The sequence below is a fragment of the Mobula birostris genome, chromosome 5, assembly GCF_030028105.1.
Source record: "Mobula birostris isolate sMobBir1 chromosome 5, sMobBir1.hap1, whole genome shotgun sequence".
Classification (NCBI taxonomy): domain Eukaryota; kingdom Metazoa; phylum Chordata; class Chondrichthyes; order Myliobatiformes; family Myliobatidae; genus Mobula; species Mobula birostris.
In genome coordinates this window covers 99,233,713-99,254,834 of record NC_092374.1, presented here as the reverse complement: position 1 = coordinate 99,254,834, position 21,122 = coordinate 99,233,713, and the positions used below count along the sequence as shown (strand labels likewise).

The window sequence follows — 21,122 nt, the reverse complement described above, 5'->3', positions numbered from 1 at the left end:
TGAGAGGTTGGGGAATGAGAGGGTGAGAGATTGGGGAGTGGGAGTGTGAAAGGTTGGAGAGTGAAGGGTGAGAGATTGGGGAGTGGAAGGGTGAGAGGTTGGGGTATGAGCGGGTGAGAGGTTGAGGAGTGGAGGGTGACCTACTGAGGAGTGGGAGGGTGACCTACTGAGGAGTGGGAGGGTGACAGACTGGGGAGTGGGAGGGTGAAAGATTGGGGAGTGGGAGGGTGTCCGACTGGGGAGTGAGAGGGTGAGAGATTGGGGAGTCGGAGGGTGACAGACTGGGGAGTGAGAGTGTGAGAGATTGGGGAGTGAGAGGGTGAGAGATTGGGGAGTGGGAGGGTGACAGTCTGGGGAGTGGGAGGGTGACAGTCTGGGGAGTGAGAGGGTGAGAGGTTGAGGAGTGAGAGGGTGAGAGATTGGAGAGTGGGAGGGTGATAGACTGGGGAGTGAGAGTGTGAGAGGTTGGGAGTGGGAGGGTGAGAAGTTGGGGAGTGAGAGGGTGAGAGGTTGGGTAGTGAGTTGGTGAGAGATTGGGGAGTGGGAGGGTGAGATATTGGGGAGTGGGAGGGTGAGTGGGGAGTGGGAGGGTGAGTGGTTGGCGAGTGGGAGGTTCAGTCGGCGAGAGGGAGGGTGAGAGATTGGGGAGTGAGAGGGTGAGAGATTTGTGAGTGAGAGGGTAAGAGATTGGGGAGTGAGAGGGTGAGTGATTGGGGAGTGGGAGGGTGACCAACTCAGGAGTGAGAGTGTGAGAGATTGGGGAGTGAGAGGATGAGAGATTGGGGAGTGGGAGGGTGACAGACTGGGGAGTGAGTGTGTGAGAGATTGGGGAGTGGGAGGGTGAGAGATAGGGGAGTGGGAGGGTGAGAGATTGGGGAGTGAGAGGGTGAGAGATTGAGGAGTGAGAGAGTGTGAGAGTGGTGAGTGGGAGGGTGAGAGATTGTGGAGTGGGAGGCTGAGAGATTGGGGAGTGGGAGGGTGAGTGATTGGGGATTGAGAGGGTACGACATTGGGGAGTGCGAGGGTGACAGACTAGGGAGTGGGTGGTTGAGAGATTGGGGAGTGGGAGGGTGAGAGATTGGAGAGTGAGTTGTTGAGAGATTGGGGTGTGAGAGGGTGTGAGATTGGGGAGTGGTAGGGTGAGAGATGTGCGAGTGAGAGGGTGAGAGGTTGGGGAGTGAGAGGGTGACAGGTTGAGGAGTGAGAGGGTGTGAGATTGGGGAGTGAGAGGGTGAGAGACTGGGGAGTGGGAGGGTGAGAGATGGGGGAGTGGGAGAGTGAGAGATTGGGGAGTGGGAGGGTGAGAGAGTGTGAGTTTGGGGAGTGAGAGGGTGAGAGATTGGGGAGTGGGAGGGTTACAGATTGGGGAATGGGTGGTTGAGAGCTTGGGGAATGAGATGTAGAGTGATTTGGGATTGGGAGGGTGCGAGATTGGGGAGTGGATGCTTGACAGATTGGGGAGTGAGAGGGTGAGAGATTGGGGAGTGAGAGAGTGAGAGATTGGGGAGTGAGAGTGTGAGAGATTGGGGAGTGGGAGGGTGAGAGATTGGGGAGTGAGAGGGAGTGAGATTGGGGAGTGGGAGGGTGGGAGATTGGGGAGTTAGAGGGTGAGAGATTTGGGAGTGAGAGGGTGAGTGGTTGGGGAGTGAAAGGTTTGGGGTAAATGTAGTTCTACATGGAAGGATGGAGATGAGGGGAAGTTGAAGGGGGAGGGCAGGGGTTGGAGGGCAAAGGGCAGGAGTCAGCTCACCTTGGCCCACTCTGAGGGTGACCTTCATATTCCTGGTTCTACACGCCCCTCCGTTCCGGTTCTCCAACCCTTCCACATTCCCGTCCGAGGTGGCTATGGGAAGAAGAGCAGCAAACTTTACCCAGAGTCAGGGAGAGGCCAGTCCCCAGCCCGGCGGGCCAAAGCTTACACCGTCACCAAAACCTGTCCACCTTCCCCCACACCAAGCTGCCCGGTCTCCCTTGTGCCTTCCCTCCATACCAACCTGACACCACCCCTCCCATCCCGTCTCCCTGCTGCCTCTTTACCCTCGTCTTCTCTGCCCCTCCCTTTCCACCTCCCGTCAGCGGCTGAGTTCAGCTTTCACTCCCCTATCTAACCTCCACACCCGTCGATCAGTCACCTTTCCACAGGCTCGCATCACCCCAGCGACCCTGGGGAGGAGGGGTTCACTGGGCACTTGGGGCTGCTCGCTCTGAGCAGGCTCACAGGGTGGGGGGTTTAATTGAGGTGTTGGGAGTCAGAGAGGGGTGGGACAAAGTAAATGAGGGGAACTGCTCCCAGAGCAGGAGTGTAGGTGCCCGGATGATTTGGAGTGAAGGGAGTTGAGAGGTGTGGTGGGTCGGGAACATCCTACCTTGAAGGGCAGTGAGAACGGATTCAACAGCAAATTCCAGAGGGAATGGGGATTGGAAGGAGGGGGACAACGAGGGGCAACATGGAGGTATGTGGGGAGGGAGTGAAGCTGGTTGGAAAGTTTGTACACAGGGTTGGCACAAGCTCAGTTTCCGAATGGTCTCCTCCCCCTGTGGAGTTGGATGTCGAGTTGACACAGAATGTGTTCCTCGGGTTTGCACAGGATGGGTCTGAGGGAGGGTCACAATGTGAGAGAGAAGGGAGTGTGTCCTGTGCTGGCAGCTCTCACCCCAGTGAGAGTCAGGTGTGCATGTGTGAGTGTGTGCCTCAGTGTGCATGCATGTGCATGTGAGTGTGAGTGTGTGTGTGTGTGTGAGTGTGAGTGTGTGTGTGTGTGTGCAGTGTGAGTGTGAGTGTGAGTGTGTGTGTGTGTGCGCAGTGTGAATGTGAGTGTGTGTGTGTGTTTGAGTGGGTGTGTGAGTGGGAGTGCATGTGTGTGTGCATGTGGGTATGCATGAGAGTGTATGTGTGTGCACATGTGTGTTTGTGTGCATGTGAATGTGAGTGTGTGTGCAAATATGTGTGTGTGTTTGAGTGGCTGTGTACCTGTGTGTGCATGTGTGAGTGTGTGTATGATTGTGTATGCCGGTGCACGTGTGTGTGTGTGTGTGTGTGTGTGTGTGTGTGTGTGTGTGTGTGAGAGAGAGTAAGTGAGTGACCAGCCCCCAGTGAGGGTCAGTGTGTGGTGAGTTTGGGTCTACAGATCAGTGATTTATCTAAGACACAAATTTACCCAGCTACATCATCCACGGCTTCCTACTCACGTTGGAGAATTTACTGTGACCCCGCCCTCCCCGTTCATTCCCAATCTGTCTGCCACCTCCACTCACTGGGATCACTCACCCCTCCCTCTCCACACCAGCCAGCAGGGCAGAGAAGAGCTGGTCCGCATCAGGTCTGGTGTGGGATAATTCGATTAAAGGGAAACGGCGAATGCAGGGAGCGGAACTTTGCCCCGCGGCCTTCCAACGCCTGGCAAGGAACATTTGCTGGTACGATCAGCCCAGGTCCACTCTCTGGTATTAGCATCTTTACATCCGGAATTAGCTACGATGAACCAGCTCTTCTTGTGTGGGTCCGGCCCAGCTGCATCCTTGATCCAGCCAGGATTCCTGGCTGCCAGCAACAGAACTCCCCACTGTCACTCAACGTACCCCACCCAAGTCATTCACATCCCCGAGACAACCCCCAACCCTCACACACTGCTTCAGTCTCTGCTCCCATGGCCAAATATTGCACAGTTATCCTGGCCACTCAGCCCATCACAGACTCACTCGCAGGTGTAGGGAAAGGGGACACGATTGTGCTTGGGGGAGGAAGGGAGAGAGACAGAGACAGAGAGAGGAACAGATAGGAGGGGGAGAGAGTGGGGAGGAGGGGGAAGGAGAGGAAGGGGAAGGAGAGGGGGTAGGAGAGGGTGAAGGAGAGGGGGTTAGGAGAAGGGGTTAGGAGAAGGGTTAGGAGAAGGGGAAGGAGAGGAAAGGGGAAGGAGGGGGGGGATGGAGAGACGGGTGGACAGAGAGAGGGGTTGAAATGTGAGATAGGGTGAATGGAGAAATTGGGAGGGGGGCAGCTTGGTCTTCAGATGGATGGAGGGACAGCCGTCGGGTGCAGCAGGTAATGAGCGAAGCACAGGCTACGTCAGAGACGGAACTGGCCTGAGGAGAGGGAGAACAGGAAGGCGACTGAGACCATGCTCTTTTGTGCATTGCATTTCTTTCATAAGTGAGGGGGCTCGGGGCGGTTTCTGGTTCTCCTGTCAACACGGGTTAGGTCCACTCCACTAGACATTCACATTGGGAACACCCTCCTTGCTCCAGAACGCACTGATGTGAAAGGACAGCCCCGTGTCCAAGATGCACGGTGAAATGCAGTTAATTACCAACCCTTCCCCCCACAAACACCAAGGTTCACGGAGTGACCAAAACACACTGGATCCACACAGCTGGGAGGGGGGGAAAAAGGGCTATCACTCTCATCCGGGTCACTGCAACAAAAACAGAGGTGGAAGGTGTGGCTGAGGGGAGAGAGAGAAAGAAATAGAGGGAATAGAGAGGAGAGAAAGAAAGAAAGGGGGAGAGGAGAGAGAGGGAGGGGAGAGGGGGCAGAGGGGAGTACAGCAGAAGGAGACAGAGGGGGAGAGAGGGAGGAGAGAAAAGAGAGAGGCGGGGGTGGGGAAGGGAGAGGATAGAGAGGGAGAAAGGGGGAGGGGGAGGGGGAGGAGAGAGGAGGCAGAGAGAGAGAGGAACCAGGCAGCTCATCCCTGGGTGAAGAACTGGAGAGGAATTAGTGGGGGGAAGGGGGGAGCCTCGGAAAATAGGGCATCCGTCAGAGGAAAGTCCTGCTCCTTGACAGACTGAGGGGCTTTCTCTACATCAGTGAGACCTGACGTAGTTTGTGAGGACTGCTTCACTGAGCACTTTCTGCCACAAAAGGTGGAATTTCCCAGTGATTACCAGCTTTAATCCCTCTTCCCATTCCCGTTATGACAGGGATGCCACAGTTAGCCCAACGCGACTGCATCTCGGGGCATCGGAGTTCGGAACTCAGTCTCGTCATTCTCCGTGCGTCCTCCCCAAGGAAGGTGTGGGTTTCCCCGGGGCGCTCCAGGTTCCTCGCACAGCCTAATGATTGGTTAATTGGTCATTGTAAAACATCTGGTGATTGGGTTCGGGTTACGTCGGGGCTGTCTAGGATTGCTGGGGTGGCTCTGCTCAAAGGCACGTAAGGGGCTACTCCGTGCTGTATCTCTAAATTAATTAATTAATTTAATTGACATTGGTCCACGGCCTCCTCTACTGCCATGTTAAGGCCACACGTGGGCTGGAAGAACAACACCCCATATTCCATCTGGGTGGCCCCCAACCTGATGACATGATCATCGATTTCTTTAACTTCCAGTCTTTCCCCTCATTGTCTATCTTCCACTCAGGCTCCGCTCTTTCTTCTTGTCTTCTCTCCTCCTGCCCATTCCCCTCCACCTTCCATTTCTCCCATGCTCCACTCTCATCTCCTTCCAGCTCCCTCCTTCTTCAGCCCTTTACCTTCCCCACATATCACCTGCCAGCTTCGCACCTCAACCTCCCGTCCCCACACACCCACCTTCCCCCTCATCTGGTCTCACCTATCACCTGCCAGTTTATACCAGTCCTGACGAAGGGTCTAGGACCAAAACACCAAACATTTATTCCCTTCCATAATGCTGCCTGACCTGCTGAGTTCCTCCAGCATTTTGTACGTGCAACTCTGGATTTCCAGCATCTGTAGAATCTCTTGTGTTTACGAAACAACGTTCTGCATTCTGTTATCGCGTTTCCCTTTGTACTACCTCAATGCATTACTGTTTTCAAATGATCTGTCGGGACGCAATGTGAACACTCAGTTCTTCTCCACGTCACGGGGAAAGCCCTCCCAACCACTGAGCACATCCACATGAAATGCTCTCGCAGGAAAGCAGCGTCCAAAATTAGGGAAGCTCACCACCCAGGCAATGCCATCTTTTCGCTGTTGCCATCAGGAAGGAATTCCAGGAGCCTCAGGACTCACACCACCAGGTTCAGCCACACTACAATACCATCGTATCTCACTGTCACACAAACCCAGACTGTACCTGTCACTCAGACACACCACAACCCATCGTATCTCACCGTCACACAAACCCAGTCCGTACCTGTCAGTCAGACAATACCATCGTATCGCACCATCACACAAACCCAGTCCATCCTGTCACTCAGACACACCACTACACCATCATATCTCACTGTCACACAAACCCAGTCCGTATCTATCACTCAGACAATACCATCGTAAATCACCGTCACACAAACCCAGTCCGTATCTGTCACTCAGATACACCACTACACCATCGTATCTCACCGTCACACAAACCCAGTCCGTACCTGTCAGTCAGACAATACCATTGTATCGCACCGTCACACAAACCCAGTCCATCCTGTCACTTAGACACACCACTACACCATATCTCACTGTCACACAAACCCAGTCCGTATCTGTCACTCAGACAATACCATCGTAAATCACCATCACACAAACCCAGTCCCTACCTGTCACTCAGACAATACCATCGTATCTCACTGTCACACAAACCCAGTCCGTATCTGTCACTCAGATACACCACTACACCATCGTATCTCACCGTCACACAAACCCAGTCTGTACCTGTCAGTTAGACAATACCATCGTATCGCACCATCACACAAACCCAGTCCCTACCTGTCACTCAGACAATACCATCGTATCTCACTGAACCACACAAACCCAGTCTGTACCTGTCACTCAGACAATACCACTACACCATCATATCTCACCGTCACATAAACCCAGTCAACAACTGTCAGCCACAGCCAAGGCTGGGCAGGTACAACGTGAGGTAAGGTAGAGACAATGGTATGTGGGGCAGAAAAATGGGAGGGAGGGTAAAATGACCAGCGGTCCAATAGAATCTGTGGATCAAGGGTCAGGGTAGGTCCGATGGGCTGAAGGGCCTGTTTCTGTGCTCTGTCTCTCTTTAGCGTAAAGCCAGCACTGACGGGTGACAGGGCACTCATCTCTCCACTCTCACTGAGGACAGACACTCCTTGTGCTCCCCCACACTCAGCCACTCACTGCCCCACTGAGCACCCCATCCAAACACACACACCTACCCCCTTCACGCAGCCCCCAACCACTACTACCCCATCCTCTCCACACCCACAGAATTCCCCCAATCCCACTCCCCACTCCACCCACCCGTTCCCCCTCCACACCCACACACTCCCTGCATCCTACTACCTCCAACCAACCCCGCACCAACTCACTGCGTCACCTACACACAGACGTATCGAACCCCACCCTCTGCCCTTTCCCCACCCGGACCAGCCCCAACTCACACCAAACTCACCCATTCATCCACCAATTCCCCCACCCACACCACCCCCAGCACGCCATCTACACTCCTCTGCTCTGCCCTGGAGCACCCCCCGCGCACTCACTGATGATGTAGTAATCGTGCTGTGGTTTGAACTCGAGCCCCCACAGGTTGGGGCTGAACTCCTGGAACTTGATGGTGAAGCGGGTGTCCGCCTCGGGCTTGTCGCAGGTCAGCAAGATGGTGGGGCTCATCACGGTGTTGCAGCTCTCTGCCTGTTCCCGGCTCACCAGGTACAGCCGATAGTACTCGTACTCGGGCGTGGAGTGGGCCTCGGGGGGGTGGGAGCGCGGGCAGATCAGATCCATGCGGTCACCGATCTGGGGGTACAGCACGTAGCCTTGAGCATCACGAAATCTGCGGTGGACAGAGAGCAGAGATGGTTAACGGCCAGAGGCAGGGGGAGGGCATGCACAAAGACAGGAAATCCCTTGAGACCCTTGATCAATTCTCCCTCATTCTCCAACACTCCAGGGAATAAAGTTCTAACCTGTGCAACCGTTCCCTGTAACTCAGGTCGTCAAAACCCAGTAACATCATTGTACATTGTCTTTGCACTCTTTCAATCTTATTGATATCTTTCCTGTAAGTCAGTGACCAGAACTGGACACAGCAAAGTTTTATACAACTTCATCAGTTTTTCAGTCGGTTTGTCTTGTGCTTCTGTGATATCATTCTGGAGGAACATTGCATCATTTCTTAATGCATGCATTACTAAATGACAATAAAAGAGGACTGCGTGTCCTCATAATCTAATCTAATCTAATCTAATCCCAATCTCCTGCACTCAATACTCTGATTTATGAAGGCCAATGTGCCAAAAGCTCTCTTTATGACCCTTTGTAACTGTGACACCACTTTCAAGGAATTATGGATCTGTATTGCCAGATATCTCTGTTCCACAGCAGAGCCCACCGTTCACCACGTAAATCCCACACTGATTTGTCCTCCCAAAGTACAACACCTCACACTTGTCTGAAGGGCTATTCTTTACCATCTCCCTTTCCAACCCCGTTAACATTTGGTCACCCCAGGGGGGAGCTGGTCAGAGGGTAATATTGTCCAAGTAAATTTGCTCCTCGTGTTTGCCAGAATGGCTGTCCAGGGGCCCTGGAGGCAGGCAGCAGAGGGCTCGACCCCAGGCTGACCGTCTGGAAATGTTCCCGAGGTAGGTCCATGTATGACTGGAGGAGGAACGTGCGGTGTCCACAGCACCATGGATATTTTCCAGGACCATTAGGCATGTAGGGGGATTAATGGTGAGAGTATCTGGTAGGGCTGGAAGTCTGACCTGAGGTTAAAGGGCTGTGTCTGTGTGGATGGGGGTGGTAAGGAGGTTGGGCGGGGGGGGGCTTGTTTTTTGCTGTTGTTTTGTTGCTTGTGTTCTGTGCTGTTCTGCCGAGCATTGTGGCCACGTATTGCTGGTTTTGGAATGTGTGGTTTCACTTGCAGGCTGCCACCAGCACGTCCTTAGATTGTGTTGGCTGTTAATGCAAATGACGCATCTTACTGCATGTTTTGATAAACATGTGACAAATAAATGAATCTTGATAGCTGCACCCCCCCCTGCTCACTGAGTTCCATATTGGACACAACCCCCACCCCCATCATGTGACAGCACGGCTCCTGACTCCCACATGCATTACTGCACCTCTGGCATCGCCATGACAACAGTGCGGCAGACCACCGAGAAAGCACAGTCCGACTTCATAAAGGGACACCCCGGCTCCCTCTGGCCTGGAGGCTGAGGCTGCCCCTCCCCCAGGTGTGAGACACTTCCCCCACCCCGCCCAATGAGGCTGTGTGGTCGTGAGTCAGTTAAACAGAGGCTGAGATTTGTGGGACGGGGGAATGCAAACCAACTTGTGGACTTAGTGTTTGACTTTCACAGCGGACAGCAGGGCCCTGTGGAGTGCTACTGGACAGTGGGAGCTAGGAGCACAGGTACTTGGAATTTAGACCCTTGTGTCAAGGAAAGACGCACCGTCACTGAAAAGAGCAGAGAACAGTACGTGGCACTACTGGCCCTGGGGACAAGTCTCTGGCTATCCACTTAGTCTGTGCTTCTCATCATCTTGTACACCTCTATCCAGTCACCTCTCATCCTCCTTCACTCCAGAGAGAAAAGTCTGAGTTCACTCAACCTGTCCTCATAAGACATGCTCTCTAATCCAGGCAGCATCCCAGTAAATCTCCTCTGCACCCTCTCTAAAGCTTCCACATCCTTCCTATAATGAGGTGACCAGAACTGAGCACAATACTCCAAGTGTGGCCTAACCAGGGTATAACAGAGTGGCAATATTCACTCACGGCTCTTGAACTCAATCCCTGACTAATGAAGGCCAACAGGTCATACGGCTTCTTAACCGTTCAACTTGCACAGCAACTTTGACGGATCTACAGGCATGGAACCAAAGATCCCTTTGTGCCTCTGCCTTCAAATTTGAACATCCAAAGTGAGTGACCATCACCCTGAATAAACAGCGACTCTGTGCAGTTACACAGTGACCTTCACCCTGAATAAACAGTGACTCTGTACAGTTACACAGTGAGTGACCCTCACCCTGAATAAACTGTGACTCTGTACAGTTACACAGTGAGTGACCGTCATCCTGAATAACCGGTGACTCTGTACAGTTACAGTGACTGACCCTCACCCTGAATAAACAGTGACTCTGTACAGTTACACAGTGACTGACCCTCACCCTGAATAAACAGTGACTCTGTACAGTTACACAGTGACTGACCCTCACCCTGAATAAACAGTGACTCTGTACAGTTACAGTGACTGACCCTCACCCTGAATAAACAGTGACTCTGTACAGTTACACAGTGACTGACCCTCACCCTGAATAAACAGTGACTCTGTACAGTTACACAGTGACTGACCCTCACCCTGAATAAACAGTGACTCTGTACAGTTACACAGTGACTGACTCTCACCCTGAATAAACAGTGACTCTGTACAGTTACACAGTGACTGACCCTCACCCTGAATAAACAGTGACTCTGTACAGTTACACAGTGAGTGACCATCATCCTGAATAAACAGTGACTGACCATCACTTAGAGACTGACTTTTTCTGTACAGACTGCCAGAGAATGTCATCGATGAAGGGGGGGGGGGGAGAGAAAAATGATATGGTGAGAGGGGGAGCACAGGGGATATAGACATTGGAGAAAGGGCAGAGAGCAAGAGTAGGTGGCAGTGAGATGAGGGAGAGGAGAGAGTTGTGGGAGAGATGGATCGATGTGAGAGAGCGACAAAGGAGAGGGGAGAGATGTGGGAGGGGAGAGATGTGGGAGAGTAGAGAGGTGAATGGAAGAGACAAATAGGGAGAAAGACGGGGAGAGACAGGGAGTGAGAGAGAGATTGGGAGGGAGACAGAGAGTCATGGAGGAGAGACAAGGGAGAGATGGGAGAGATGAAGAGGGAGACAGGGTTTTAGAGAGAGGTGGGGAGAGGCAAGGGGAGTCAGTGCCACTGGGCAGCTGTGATCACTGATCTGATGGTAATGAGTGGTGAAGAACCGTGTTAGTCACAGCAGGCAAATGTGCTTTGACAAAGTCAGCCTGATTCAGGCTCTGTTGTTGCTGGTGGGGGAGGGACAGATCAAGGGGCTGTGACAGCCAGTGCTGTGGCCACCTCACCAGTAACCCCCCCCTCCCGCCCCATCCCATGGCCAAGGGACACCACGGCAGAGGAGGGTGACACAGTGACTGCAGACAGCCAAATGTCAGAGGTGTGGGGAGGGGAAAGGTTCTTCTACTCATCTAGCACCTCTGAATTTCTGACTAACCTTGGAAGAGTTGTACAGAGTGGGAGAGACCACTCGTCCCATCGAAACTGTGCCAGCCCTGTGATGAATTCTTCAACCAGCTCACTTCACAGCACGTTCCCCCTTCCAGTGTTCTGCTTCCCCCCTCCACCCTGTGTTTCCCATCCATTGCCTCTGGAAATCTCTGGTAAATCAGCTCTCACGTTCCTGACCACTACAACTCACTGCGGAAACACCTTCCCCTCCTCTCCTCTCTGGTACTTCTGCCGACCCCCTTCGCTCTGTGTCCTCTGGGTACCCACCCTCCTGCCCTGGGAACAGTTCCCCCTCATTCACTCCGTCCCACCCTCCCTGACTCCCAGTGCCCCCATTAACCCCCTCCCACCCCGCCCCCCCCCCCCACACCTGCTCTGAGAGAGCAGCTCCAGGTCCCCCGGTCCCTGGAGTTTAACTCCTGCTCACCAGGACAGTCCCAGTCCCTTGTCACAGGGGCATCTGCACTTGTTCATCAGCCTCCCTGTCCCTGCCTGGGATTGTCCTGACGGAAAGTCACACAGTGGTGAGGATGGAGAATTGCACTGAGGACGGAACGGTAGGGAGTGAGCATGACCGTAAGGGAGTCGTGCTCTTTGCAACTTATGAGATCATTTAAACAAGCTAAAACCTACAATCCAATCCCTCCACAGTGTCTCCGTTGAGCAAAGTCTGTCCAATCATTGGGTGTCAACCCTTCCGCACAGTGTGTCTGAGCTGATGTTGGACTCCAGTGTCCACCTCCCACCCGTGGTAGCATTTATGAATAGATCTCTTTGTTAGCGAATTGATCCCACCCTCCTCTCACAGGGATATTATCAGGCTCTGCCGGTGTTCCAACTCTGAAAGCAGCTGGCTTTCCATGGCCAGTTTATGCACCGCAACAAGATGGCAGCAGGACGGTGTTCAACATTGGGTAAGGTTGCTGTTTATTCAGGGTGAGGGTCACTGTATAACTGTACAGAGTCACTATTTATTCAGGGTGAGGGTCACTGTATAACTGTACAGAGTCACTGTTTATTCAGGGTGAGGGTCACTGTATAACTGTACAGAGTCACTGTTTATTCAGGATGATGGTCACTCACTGTGTAACTGTACAGAGTCACTGTTTATTCAGGGTGAGGGTCACTGTATAACTGTACAGAGTCACTGTTTATTCAGGGTGAGGGTCACTGTATAACTGTACAGAGTCACTGTTTATTCAGGGTGAGGGTCACTGTATAACTGTACAGAGTCACTGTTTATTCAGGGTGAGGGTCACTGTATAACTGTAAAGAGTCACTGTTTATTCAGGGTGAGGGTCACTGTATAACTGTAAAGAGTCACTGTTTATTCAGGGTGAGGGTCACTGTATAACTGTAAAGAGTCACTGTTTATTCAGGGTGAGGGTCACTGTATAACTGTACAGAGTCACTGTTTATTCAGGGTGAGGGTCACTGTATAACTGTAAAGAGTCACAGTTTATTCAGGGTGAGGGTCACTGTATAACTGTACAGAGTCACTGTTTATTCAGGGTGAGGGTCACTCACTGTGTAACTGTACAGAGTCACTGTTTATTCAGGGTGAGGGTCACTGTATAACTGTAAAGAGTCACTGTTTATTCAGGGTGAGGGTCACTGTATAACTGTAAAGAGTCACTGTTTATTCAGGGTGAGGGTCACTGTATAACTGTACAGAGTCACTGTTTATTCAGGGTGAGGGTCACTGTATAACTGTACAGAGTCACTGTTTATTCAGGGTGAGGGTCACTGTATAACTGTAAAGAGTCACAGTTTATTCAGGGTGAGGGTCACTGTATAACTGTAAAGAGTCACAGTTTATTCAGGGTGAGGGTCACTGTATAACTGTACAGAGTCACTGTTTATTCAGGGTGAGGGTCACTGTGTAACTGTAAAGAGTCACAGTTTATTCAGGGTGAGGGTCACTGTATAACTGTACAGAGTCACTGTTTATTCAGGGTGAGGGTCACTGTATAACTGTAAAGAGTCACAGTTTATTCAGGGTGAGGGTCACTGTATAACTGTACAGAGTCACTGTTTATTCAGGGTGAGGGTCACTCACTGTGCAACTGTACAGAGTTGCTGTTTATTCAGGGTGAGGGTCACTCACTGTGTAATTGTACAGAGTCACTGTTTATTCAGGGTGAGGGTCACTCACTGTGCAACTGTACAGAGTTGCTGTTTATTCAGAGTGAGGGTCACTCACTGTGTAACTGTACAGAGTTGCTGTTTATTCAGGGTGAGGGTCACTCACTGTGTAACTGTACAGAGTTGCTGTTTATTCAGGGTGAGGGTCACTCACTGTGTAACTGTACAGAGTCACTGTTTATTCAGGGTGAGGGTCACTCACTGTACAGAGAGGGAGGTGGGGATTCCCAACCAGGAAGAGGTTGGGGTTGGTGGAAGGAGGCTGGAATCCGGGTGGCAAGTGGATTTGCAAAACAGGAATCCAGACAGGAGAAGGAGGAATGGAGTCACTGGGAGAGAAGTTGGGAGTTGAGAAAGGAGTGACAGTAGACTTCGCTGTGTGAGGCGCCTGCATTTGCCTGGTCCATTTGGCCTGGCCTGGCCTGTGATCACATGACAGTTATGTGAGTGGTAGCACAATGCTTCACAGAACTAGGGACCCAGGTTCAATTCCCACCTCCGACTTTAAAGCGTTTGTACATTCTCCCTGTGGGTTTCCTGCAGGCGGTCTGGTCTCCTCCTTCATACCAAAGACAAATTGTGAGAGTAAGTTGTGGGGCTGCTACATTGGATCTGGAAGCACAGTAACACTCGCGGGCTGCCCCCAGCACATCCTCGGACCGCGTTGGCCATTGATACGAATGACACACTTCACTGAATATTTTGATGTATGTGTGATAAATAAATACAGTATAATCAATATTCAATCTAATCAGTATACTTCAGATCCCAGAGTCTGGCTCAGCTCTGGGTGGATCAAGGTCACGTCAGCCTCACCCCCACACCCTCGGAGGGACAGTCGGACCCAGTTCCATAACAGAGTCAATGCTGGGCCCACACCCATTCCATTTCTGCCAATGTCCGTTCCTGTCTGTATCTTGCAAACCATTTGAGTCCCCACCTTGTCCACAGCTATCACCAGCACCTGGAACCAGGCACAAGGGTCAAAACCACAGGGGTGGGACAGTGAGAGGGGCTCGGGAAGGGAAGCACACCCTAACATGGACTCGGGTGCAGATTGCTGGGTGTAGGGGATTGTGAGATTCTGGGATTGGGCAAGACCAATTCCCCAGGGTGAGGAATCAAGAATCAGAGGGCACAGGTTTCAGCTGAGAGGGGAAAGGTTTAGTAGGAACCAGAAGGACAATTTCTTCACCCAGAGAGTGGTCAGTATATGGAACGAGCTGTCAGAGGAAGTGGTAGAGGCAGGTACATAAACCACATTTAAAAGGCACTTGGAGAGATACATGGATAGGAAAGGTTCAGAGGGATGTGGCCAAACACTGGTATATAGAACATTGATCACTACAACAAAGAATTAGAACCAGGTTTAATATCACTGGCATTGTTGTTTTGTGGCAGTAGTACATTGCAATACATGAAAAATGAAACTATAGATGACAATGAAATACAAATATATGTAATTATACATACTGTATTACATCTAATATTAATACTGTAATATAATAATGGATCCTCATTTCTCCCTCTACAGTAAAACGCCAAGTTGTCTTTGATCTCCTGCATTTCTGCTGCCCTTCGAGGGTCCAGTGGACTGCTTTCTTGATGCTGGAGTTCACCTCTCTGCTCATCACATGCCCAGTCCCTCTCCAACACCTCCTCATCATGACGATGTTCATGTCCTCTTGATGGCACTGAAGGAGTAGGGTGTGGTTGGAGATCCTTCTTGGCCAGAAAATATGGAGCAGCTTCCAGAAGCTCATGGTGTGGAATGACAACAGCTTGGCAAGGTGGCTCTCTGTCATGCGCCAGCATTCTGACCCGTACAAGAGTGTGGACAGAACACAGCGCTGCTACAGCTTCACTTTGGTGCGGAAACTGGACTTGGTTGATTCCCAAATGTTGCTCACTGATCTGAAGATATTTCTAACTTTGGCGAGTCTATGCTGGATGTCGTCCTTGGTCCCTCCATCCCACCAAATGATGCTGCCCAGGTAGGTGAATCACCCAGTGAAGAGTAAGTTGATGCCATACACCTTGATGGGAGGAAGAGACTCTACATTGAGGGTCATGGTCACAGTCTTTCCCTGGCTGACTGAGTCCAACCTGTCCACCACAGATCTACAAGTGCTGAGTTTTCTCTGGCATGGGGCTGGTGTGTATGTGATAGGAATGTGCGGTCATCCGCAAAGTCAAGGTCTTCTAAAGTAGAGAATAGAGTCCACCTAATTAATGCCTCTCTGCTTTCCTTTGATTGGCTCATAACCCTGCCAATCACCAGGTTAAACATTATCACTGACATCACACATCCTTGCCTAACTCATGTCTTCACTTCAAAATTCATATATCTCGAATGTCATGGAAAAAGAGTGCAAAAAAAGAAATTGTGAGATAGTGTATATGGTTCATTGTCCATTCACATATCTGATGGCACAGGGGAAGAAACTGTTCCTAAAATGTTAAAAAACATAGAACATAGAAACATAGAAAACCTACAGCACAATACAGGCCCTTCAGCCCACAACGCTGTGCTGAACACGTACTTACTTTAGAAATTACCTCAGGTTACCCATAGCCCTCTATTTTACTAAGCTTCATGTACCTATCCAAGAGTCTCTTAAAACAGGGGTCCCCAACCTTTTTCACACCGTGAACCAGTTTAATATTGACAATATTCTTGCGGACCAGCCGCCGGGGTGGGGGGGGGGGTGTTCAAGTTCAACAGTGCGTGACAGGGAATGATGAAAGGCGCAGCTGACTCGTATCATTTCATATCGCCAAATCATATTGTTTCCTCGCGGCCCAGTAGCGCATCTTTGCGGCCCGGTCGTTGGGGACCACTGTCTTAAAAGGCCCTATTGCTATCCGTCTCCACCACCATCGCCGGCAGCCCATTCCACACACTCCTCTGACCCTACTTCCAAACACCTTAAAACTGTGCCCTCTCATGTTAGCCATTTCAGCCCCGGGAAAAAGCCTCTGACTATCCACATGATCAATGCCTCTCATCATCTTATACACCTCTATCAGGTCACCTCTCATCTGCTCCAAGGAGAAAAGGCTGAGTTCAGTCAACCTATTTTCATAAGGCATGCTCCCCAATCCAGGCAACATCCTTGTAAATCTCCTCTGCACACTTTCTACAGTTTCCACATCCTTCCTGTAGTGAGGCGACCAGAACTGAGCACAATACTCCAAGTGGGGTCTGACCAGGGTCCTATATCGCTGTAACATTACCTCTTGGCTCTTAAACTCAATCCCACAGTTGATGAAGGCCAATGCACTGTATGTTTTCTTAACCACAGAGTCAACCTGCGCAGCAGCTTTGAGTGTCCTATGGACTCGGACCCCAAGATCCCTCTGTCCCTCCACACTGCCAAGAGTTTTACCATTAATACTATATTCTGTCATCATATTTGACCTACCAAAATGAACCACCTCACACTTATCTGGGTTGAACTCCATCTGCCACTTCTCAGCCCAGTTTTGCATCCTATCAATGTCCCGCTGTAACCTCTGACAGCCCTCCACACTGTCCACAACACCCCCAACCTTTGTGTCATCAGCAAATTTACTAACCCATCCCTCCACTTCCTCATCCAGGTCATTTATAAAAATCACAAAGAGTAGGGGTCCCAGAACAGATCCCTGAAGCACACCACTGGTCACCAACCTCCATGCAAATTTGACCTGTCTACAACCATTCTTTGCTTTCTGTGGGCAAGCCAGCTCTAGAGCCCATGATGGAATTGGCTGAGTTTGCAACTTTATACAGCTTTTCCCAATCCTGTGCAGTGGACTCTCCATTCCAAACGGCAATGCAGCCCGTTAGAATGCCCTCCACACATCTGTAGAAATTTACAAATGCTTTTGGAGACATACCAATTCTCCTCAAGCTCCTAATGAAATATAGCCATAGTCGTGCCTTCTTTGTAGCTGCATCAAAATGCTGGGCCCAGGATAGATCTTCAGAGACGTTGACAGCCATCACCTTGAAAGTGCTCACCCTTTCCCTGTTGATCCAGCAATCAGTACTGGTGTGTGTTCCCTCAATTTCTCCCTCCTGAAGTCCACAATCATTTCCATGGTCTTTCTGATGTTGTTGCAACACCTGCTGTTACCTCACTCCTGTACACCACCCCTTCACCATCTGAAATTCTGCCGACAATAGTTGTGTCATCAGCAAATTCATAGATGCCAATTGAACTGTGCCTAGTCACATGGTCACAGATGTAGACAGATGAGAGCAGTGGGCTAAGGACACATCCTTGAGGTGCGCCAGTGTTGATTGTCAGCGAGGAGATGTTATTTCCAATCTGCACCGACTGTCTCCCAGTGAGGAAGTGAAGGATCCAGTTGCAGAGGGAGGTACAGAGGCCCAGGTTTTGGAGCTTGTCGATTAGAACTGAGGGAACGATTGTGTTGAATGCTGAGCTGCAGTCAATAAACAGTAGCCTGACATAAGAATTACTATTTTCCAGGTGATCCAAGGCTGAGTGGAGAGTCAGTGAGATTGCATCCGCTGTAAACCTATTGCAGCGATAGGCAAATTACAGCGGGTCCACTCTTGGGCAGGAACTGATTCTGGCCATTGCAACCTCTCAAAGCACTTCATCACAGTAGATGTGAGTGCATCTGGGTGATAACAACTGAGGCAGCTCACACTGCTCTTCTTGGGCTCCGCTATGACTGCCGTCCTTTTGAAGCAGATGGGAGCCTCTGACTGCAGCAGTGACAGATTGAAGATGTCCTTGAACCCTCCCACCACTTGGCACAAGTTTTCAGTTCCCTCCCAGGTACACCTGACGGCTTGTGAGGGTTCACCCTCCTGAAAGATGTTCTGACATCGGCCTCTGAGACAGAGATCACTAAGTCACCAGATGCTGCAGGGATTCGCACAGATGTACCTTTATTCCCCCATTTGAAAGGGCGTAGAAAAGCATTAAGCTCATCTGGGAGTGGAGCATCACAGCCATTCATGATGCTTGGTTTCACCTTGTAGGAAGTAACGGCTGAGTGGTTTCAGCATTTTCTCTTTTTCATTCCAGATTGCTAACACCGGCAGCTTTTCTGATGTTCAAATTCCCCTGTGGTTCCACCTACAAAGTACACAGATCTACACCCCTCCCAGTCTCTGTGACCCCCTCCAACCCCTGACACCCCTCCCCATCTGTCAGCCCCTCTGGCTCCTACACCCCTCTCCGTCTGTCAGCCCCTCCAGCACCTACACCCCTCCCCTGTGATCCCCCTCCCTCCCTTTGTGACTCCCCGCAACCCCTACACCCCTCCTGATCTCTGTGACCCCCCCCCCCCGGTTCCTACACTCCTTCCTGTCTCTGTGATCCCCCTCCCTCCCCTGCACCTCTCCACATCTCTGTGGCCCCCAGTCCCTACACCCCTCCCTGTTTCTAATACCCTCTAGCCCCAACACACTAACCTTTAATGGCCTTACCAATCAAGAACCTATCTGCTTTGAATATATTTAATGGCATGGCCTCCATATCTGTAGCAACGAATTCCACAGATTCCTCATCCCTGTTCTAAATGGACGCCCCTCTATTCCAAGGCTGTGCCCTCTGGTCCTAGCCTCGCCCACTATTGGAATCAGTATGACACATCTCCTCTCCCTGACTGCCCATCCACACATCCTCACCTTCCTTCGCTCCATTAAATTCCCCCGGACAGAGAAGAGCCTCTGGTGACCTGAGCTGTCCGCCTGGGCCAGCGATCAGTCATTGACAATAAACCTGATTTGGTTATCAGTAAACCGCTGAGGTTGGAGATCTGAGAATGGAAATTCAGCAACTCCTTTGGAGGCGATTGTTATCGAGTCGTAGAGCGCTACAGCACAGCGCACATTCTGCCTCATCTCTTCAATGTGCACCTGGACCACAGCACTCCATACCCCTCCCATCCAGGTATTTGCCCAAATTTCTGTTAACTGTTGCAATCAAACCCGCATCCACCAGCTCCACTGGCAGCTTGTTCCATACTCTCACAACGCCGAGTGAAGAAGTTTCTCAAGTTCACTCCAACCTTAACCCGTGACCACCAAGTTCTGATCTCACCCAGCTTCAGTGGAAAAAGCCTGCTTGTGTTTACCCTATCTATACCCCTCATCATTTTGTATCACATCTCCTCTCATTCACTAACACTCTAGAAAATAAAGTCCTGACCTATTCAACATTTCCCTAAATCTCAGGTCCTCAACTCCTGGCAGTTCAGTCTGACCATCCTGGGCTCCATACTTGAGGGCCGACACACAGGATGTGGACCCTAGCCCAGAGGGGACAGCAACAACTCCATGGGCAAAGAAAGCCATCGTTCCACACAAAGAGCCCTCTCCACTCAAAGACCAATGCGGAAGGAAAGCGTAATGGTTTGTCTGCTGAAGGGGAACGAGACGATGAGACAATCTGCCAGCATGTCTACACAAATAATATGAATTTAGGTCACTGGTTCTGGCGGCATTTGGTCACAGTTTGTAAATAGAATTCGCTCTGTGGAGATTAACCCTCTACTGCCTTTCAGGACAGGTTGGATGGAGTCAAGAGAACCTCGTTCTATGTCTAACCCACACCATCCCTGTCCTGGGACAGGTCTGTTAGAGGGAATGTCACTGTGTCTCACCCACACTGTCCCCTGCCCGGGGGGCTGTTATAGGTCTGTTAGAGGGAGGGTCACTCTATGTCTCACTCACACTGTACCCTGCCCAGGGGCTGTGTTATAAGACTATTGGAGGGAGGGTTACTCTGTGTCTCACCCACACTGTCCCCTGCCCAGGGGATGTGTTATAAGACTATTGGAGGAAGGGTCACTCTGTGTCTCACCCACACTGTCCCCTGCCCGGTGGGGGGGGGGGGGGGTGTTATGAGACTGTTAGAGGGAGGGTCACTCTGTGTCTCACCCACACTGTCCCCTGCCCAGGGGGTGTGTTATGAGACTGTTGGAGGGAGGGTCACTCTATATCTCACCCGCTGTGTCTCACCACACTGTCCCCCGCCCACGGAGTTGTAACGCCACTGTTTGAGGGTCACTCCTTGCGCCGGGACTGTGTGGCAGGACACTACACAGTGTACTTTTGATTGAAGTGCTGTCCGTTGTCTCCTATTCGTGCAGTGCTGATGGCCAAGGCCCTGCTGTTCACTGCACTTGCAGGGCTGTAGACAGCAGACTGCACATGTGTGAGATTGGATCTGGGCTAGAGCGCTGATTATCTGGGTCTAAATATAGCCCGGCAAACGGCACCTGGGAACAGCGGCAGCCCTCGACATCAGCAACTACCCCGTACACAGGCACTGGAGCTGTAGTGGCTGAACAAAGCGCAGGCGTTTCACTGAGCTTCGGGTGACAGACACCACCCCCAGCGCAACGCCACAGGCCTGATCAAATGATCAGCAGTCCGTCACCCTGCTCACTCCACCCCAGGGTCCCTCATACAGGAGGTCTTCTGACTCCTCAGCCAGGGCTCTGATTGTACTGTGACCGGTGGCCATTAATGGGCAACTGGTTCCCAGGGGAAGGCACGAAGCTCAGCCTGTCTGGTGAAATCAAGTGTCCCTCCTTCCCTCACAGCCTCGTGGTCACCGCAGGGCTCAACTAGTGCACCCCCTCCACTGGAGCACAGCAAGATCTCAGGAAGAGAACCGTGACGGTGACCATTTCAGTTGTTGCAGGAGGGGAGGTGGGAGGTGGGAGCATATCACAGGTCATTCTCCACCCACCCCTCCATCAGACAGCAACTGACTGATATTACACAGTGATAGTCCACCACTGCTCCCTACCCCCCCGCCCCACCAGCAGCACCCCTC

The 21,122-nt window shown here is 51.4% G+C and overlaps 1 protein-coding gene across 1 annotated transcript in view; it reads right to left on the bottom strand.

Annotated features, from left to right (window-relative positions):
* The window catches only part of efnb3b (ephrin-B3b), a 123,894-nt gene that overhangs the window by 48,461 nt on the left and 54,311 nt on the right, over positions 1-21,122 (bottom strand). Inside the window, exons 2-3 of the mRNA XM_072257248.1 lie at positions 7,417-7,709; positions 1,751-1,843 (exon numbers count right to left, since the gene is read on the bottom strand). Of these exons, the coding sequence (XP_072113349.1) occupies positions 1,751-1,843; positions 7,417-7,709 (386 nt within the window). The remainder of the gene's footprint in view (positions 1-1,750; positions 1,844-7,416; positions 7,710-21,122) is intronic.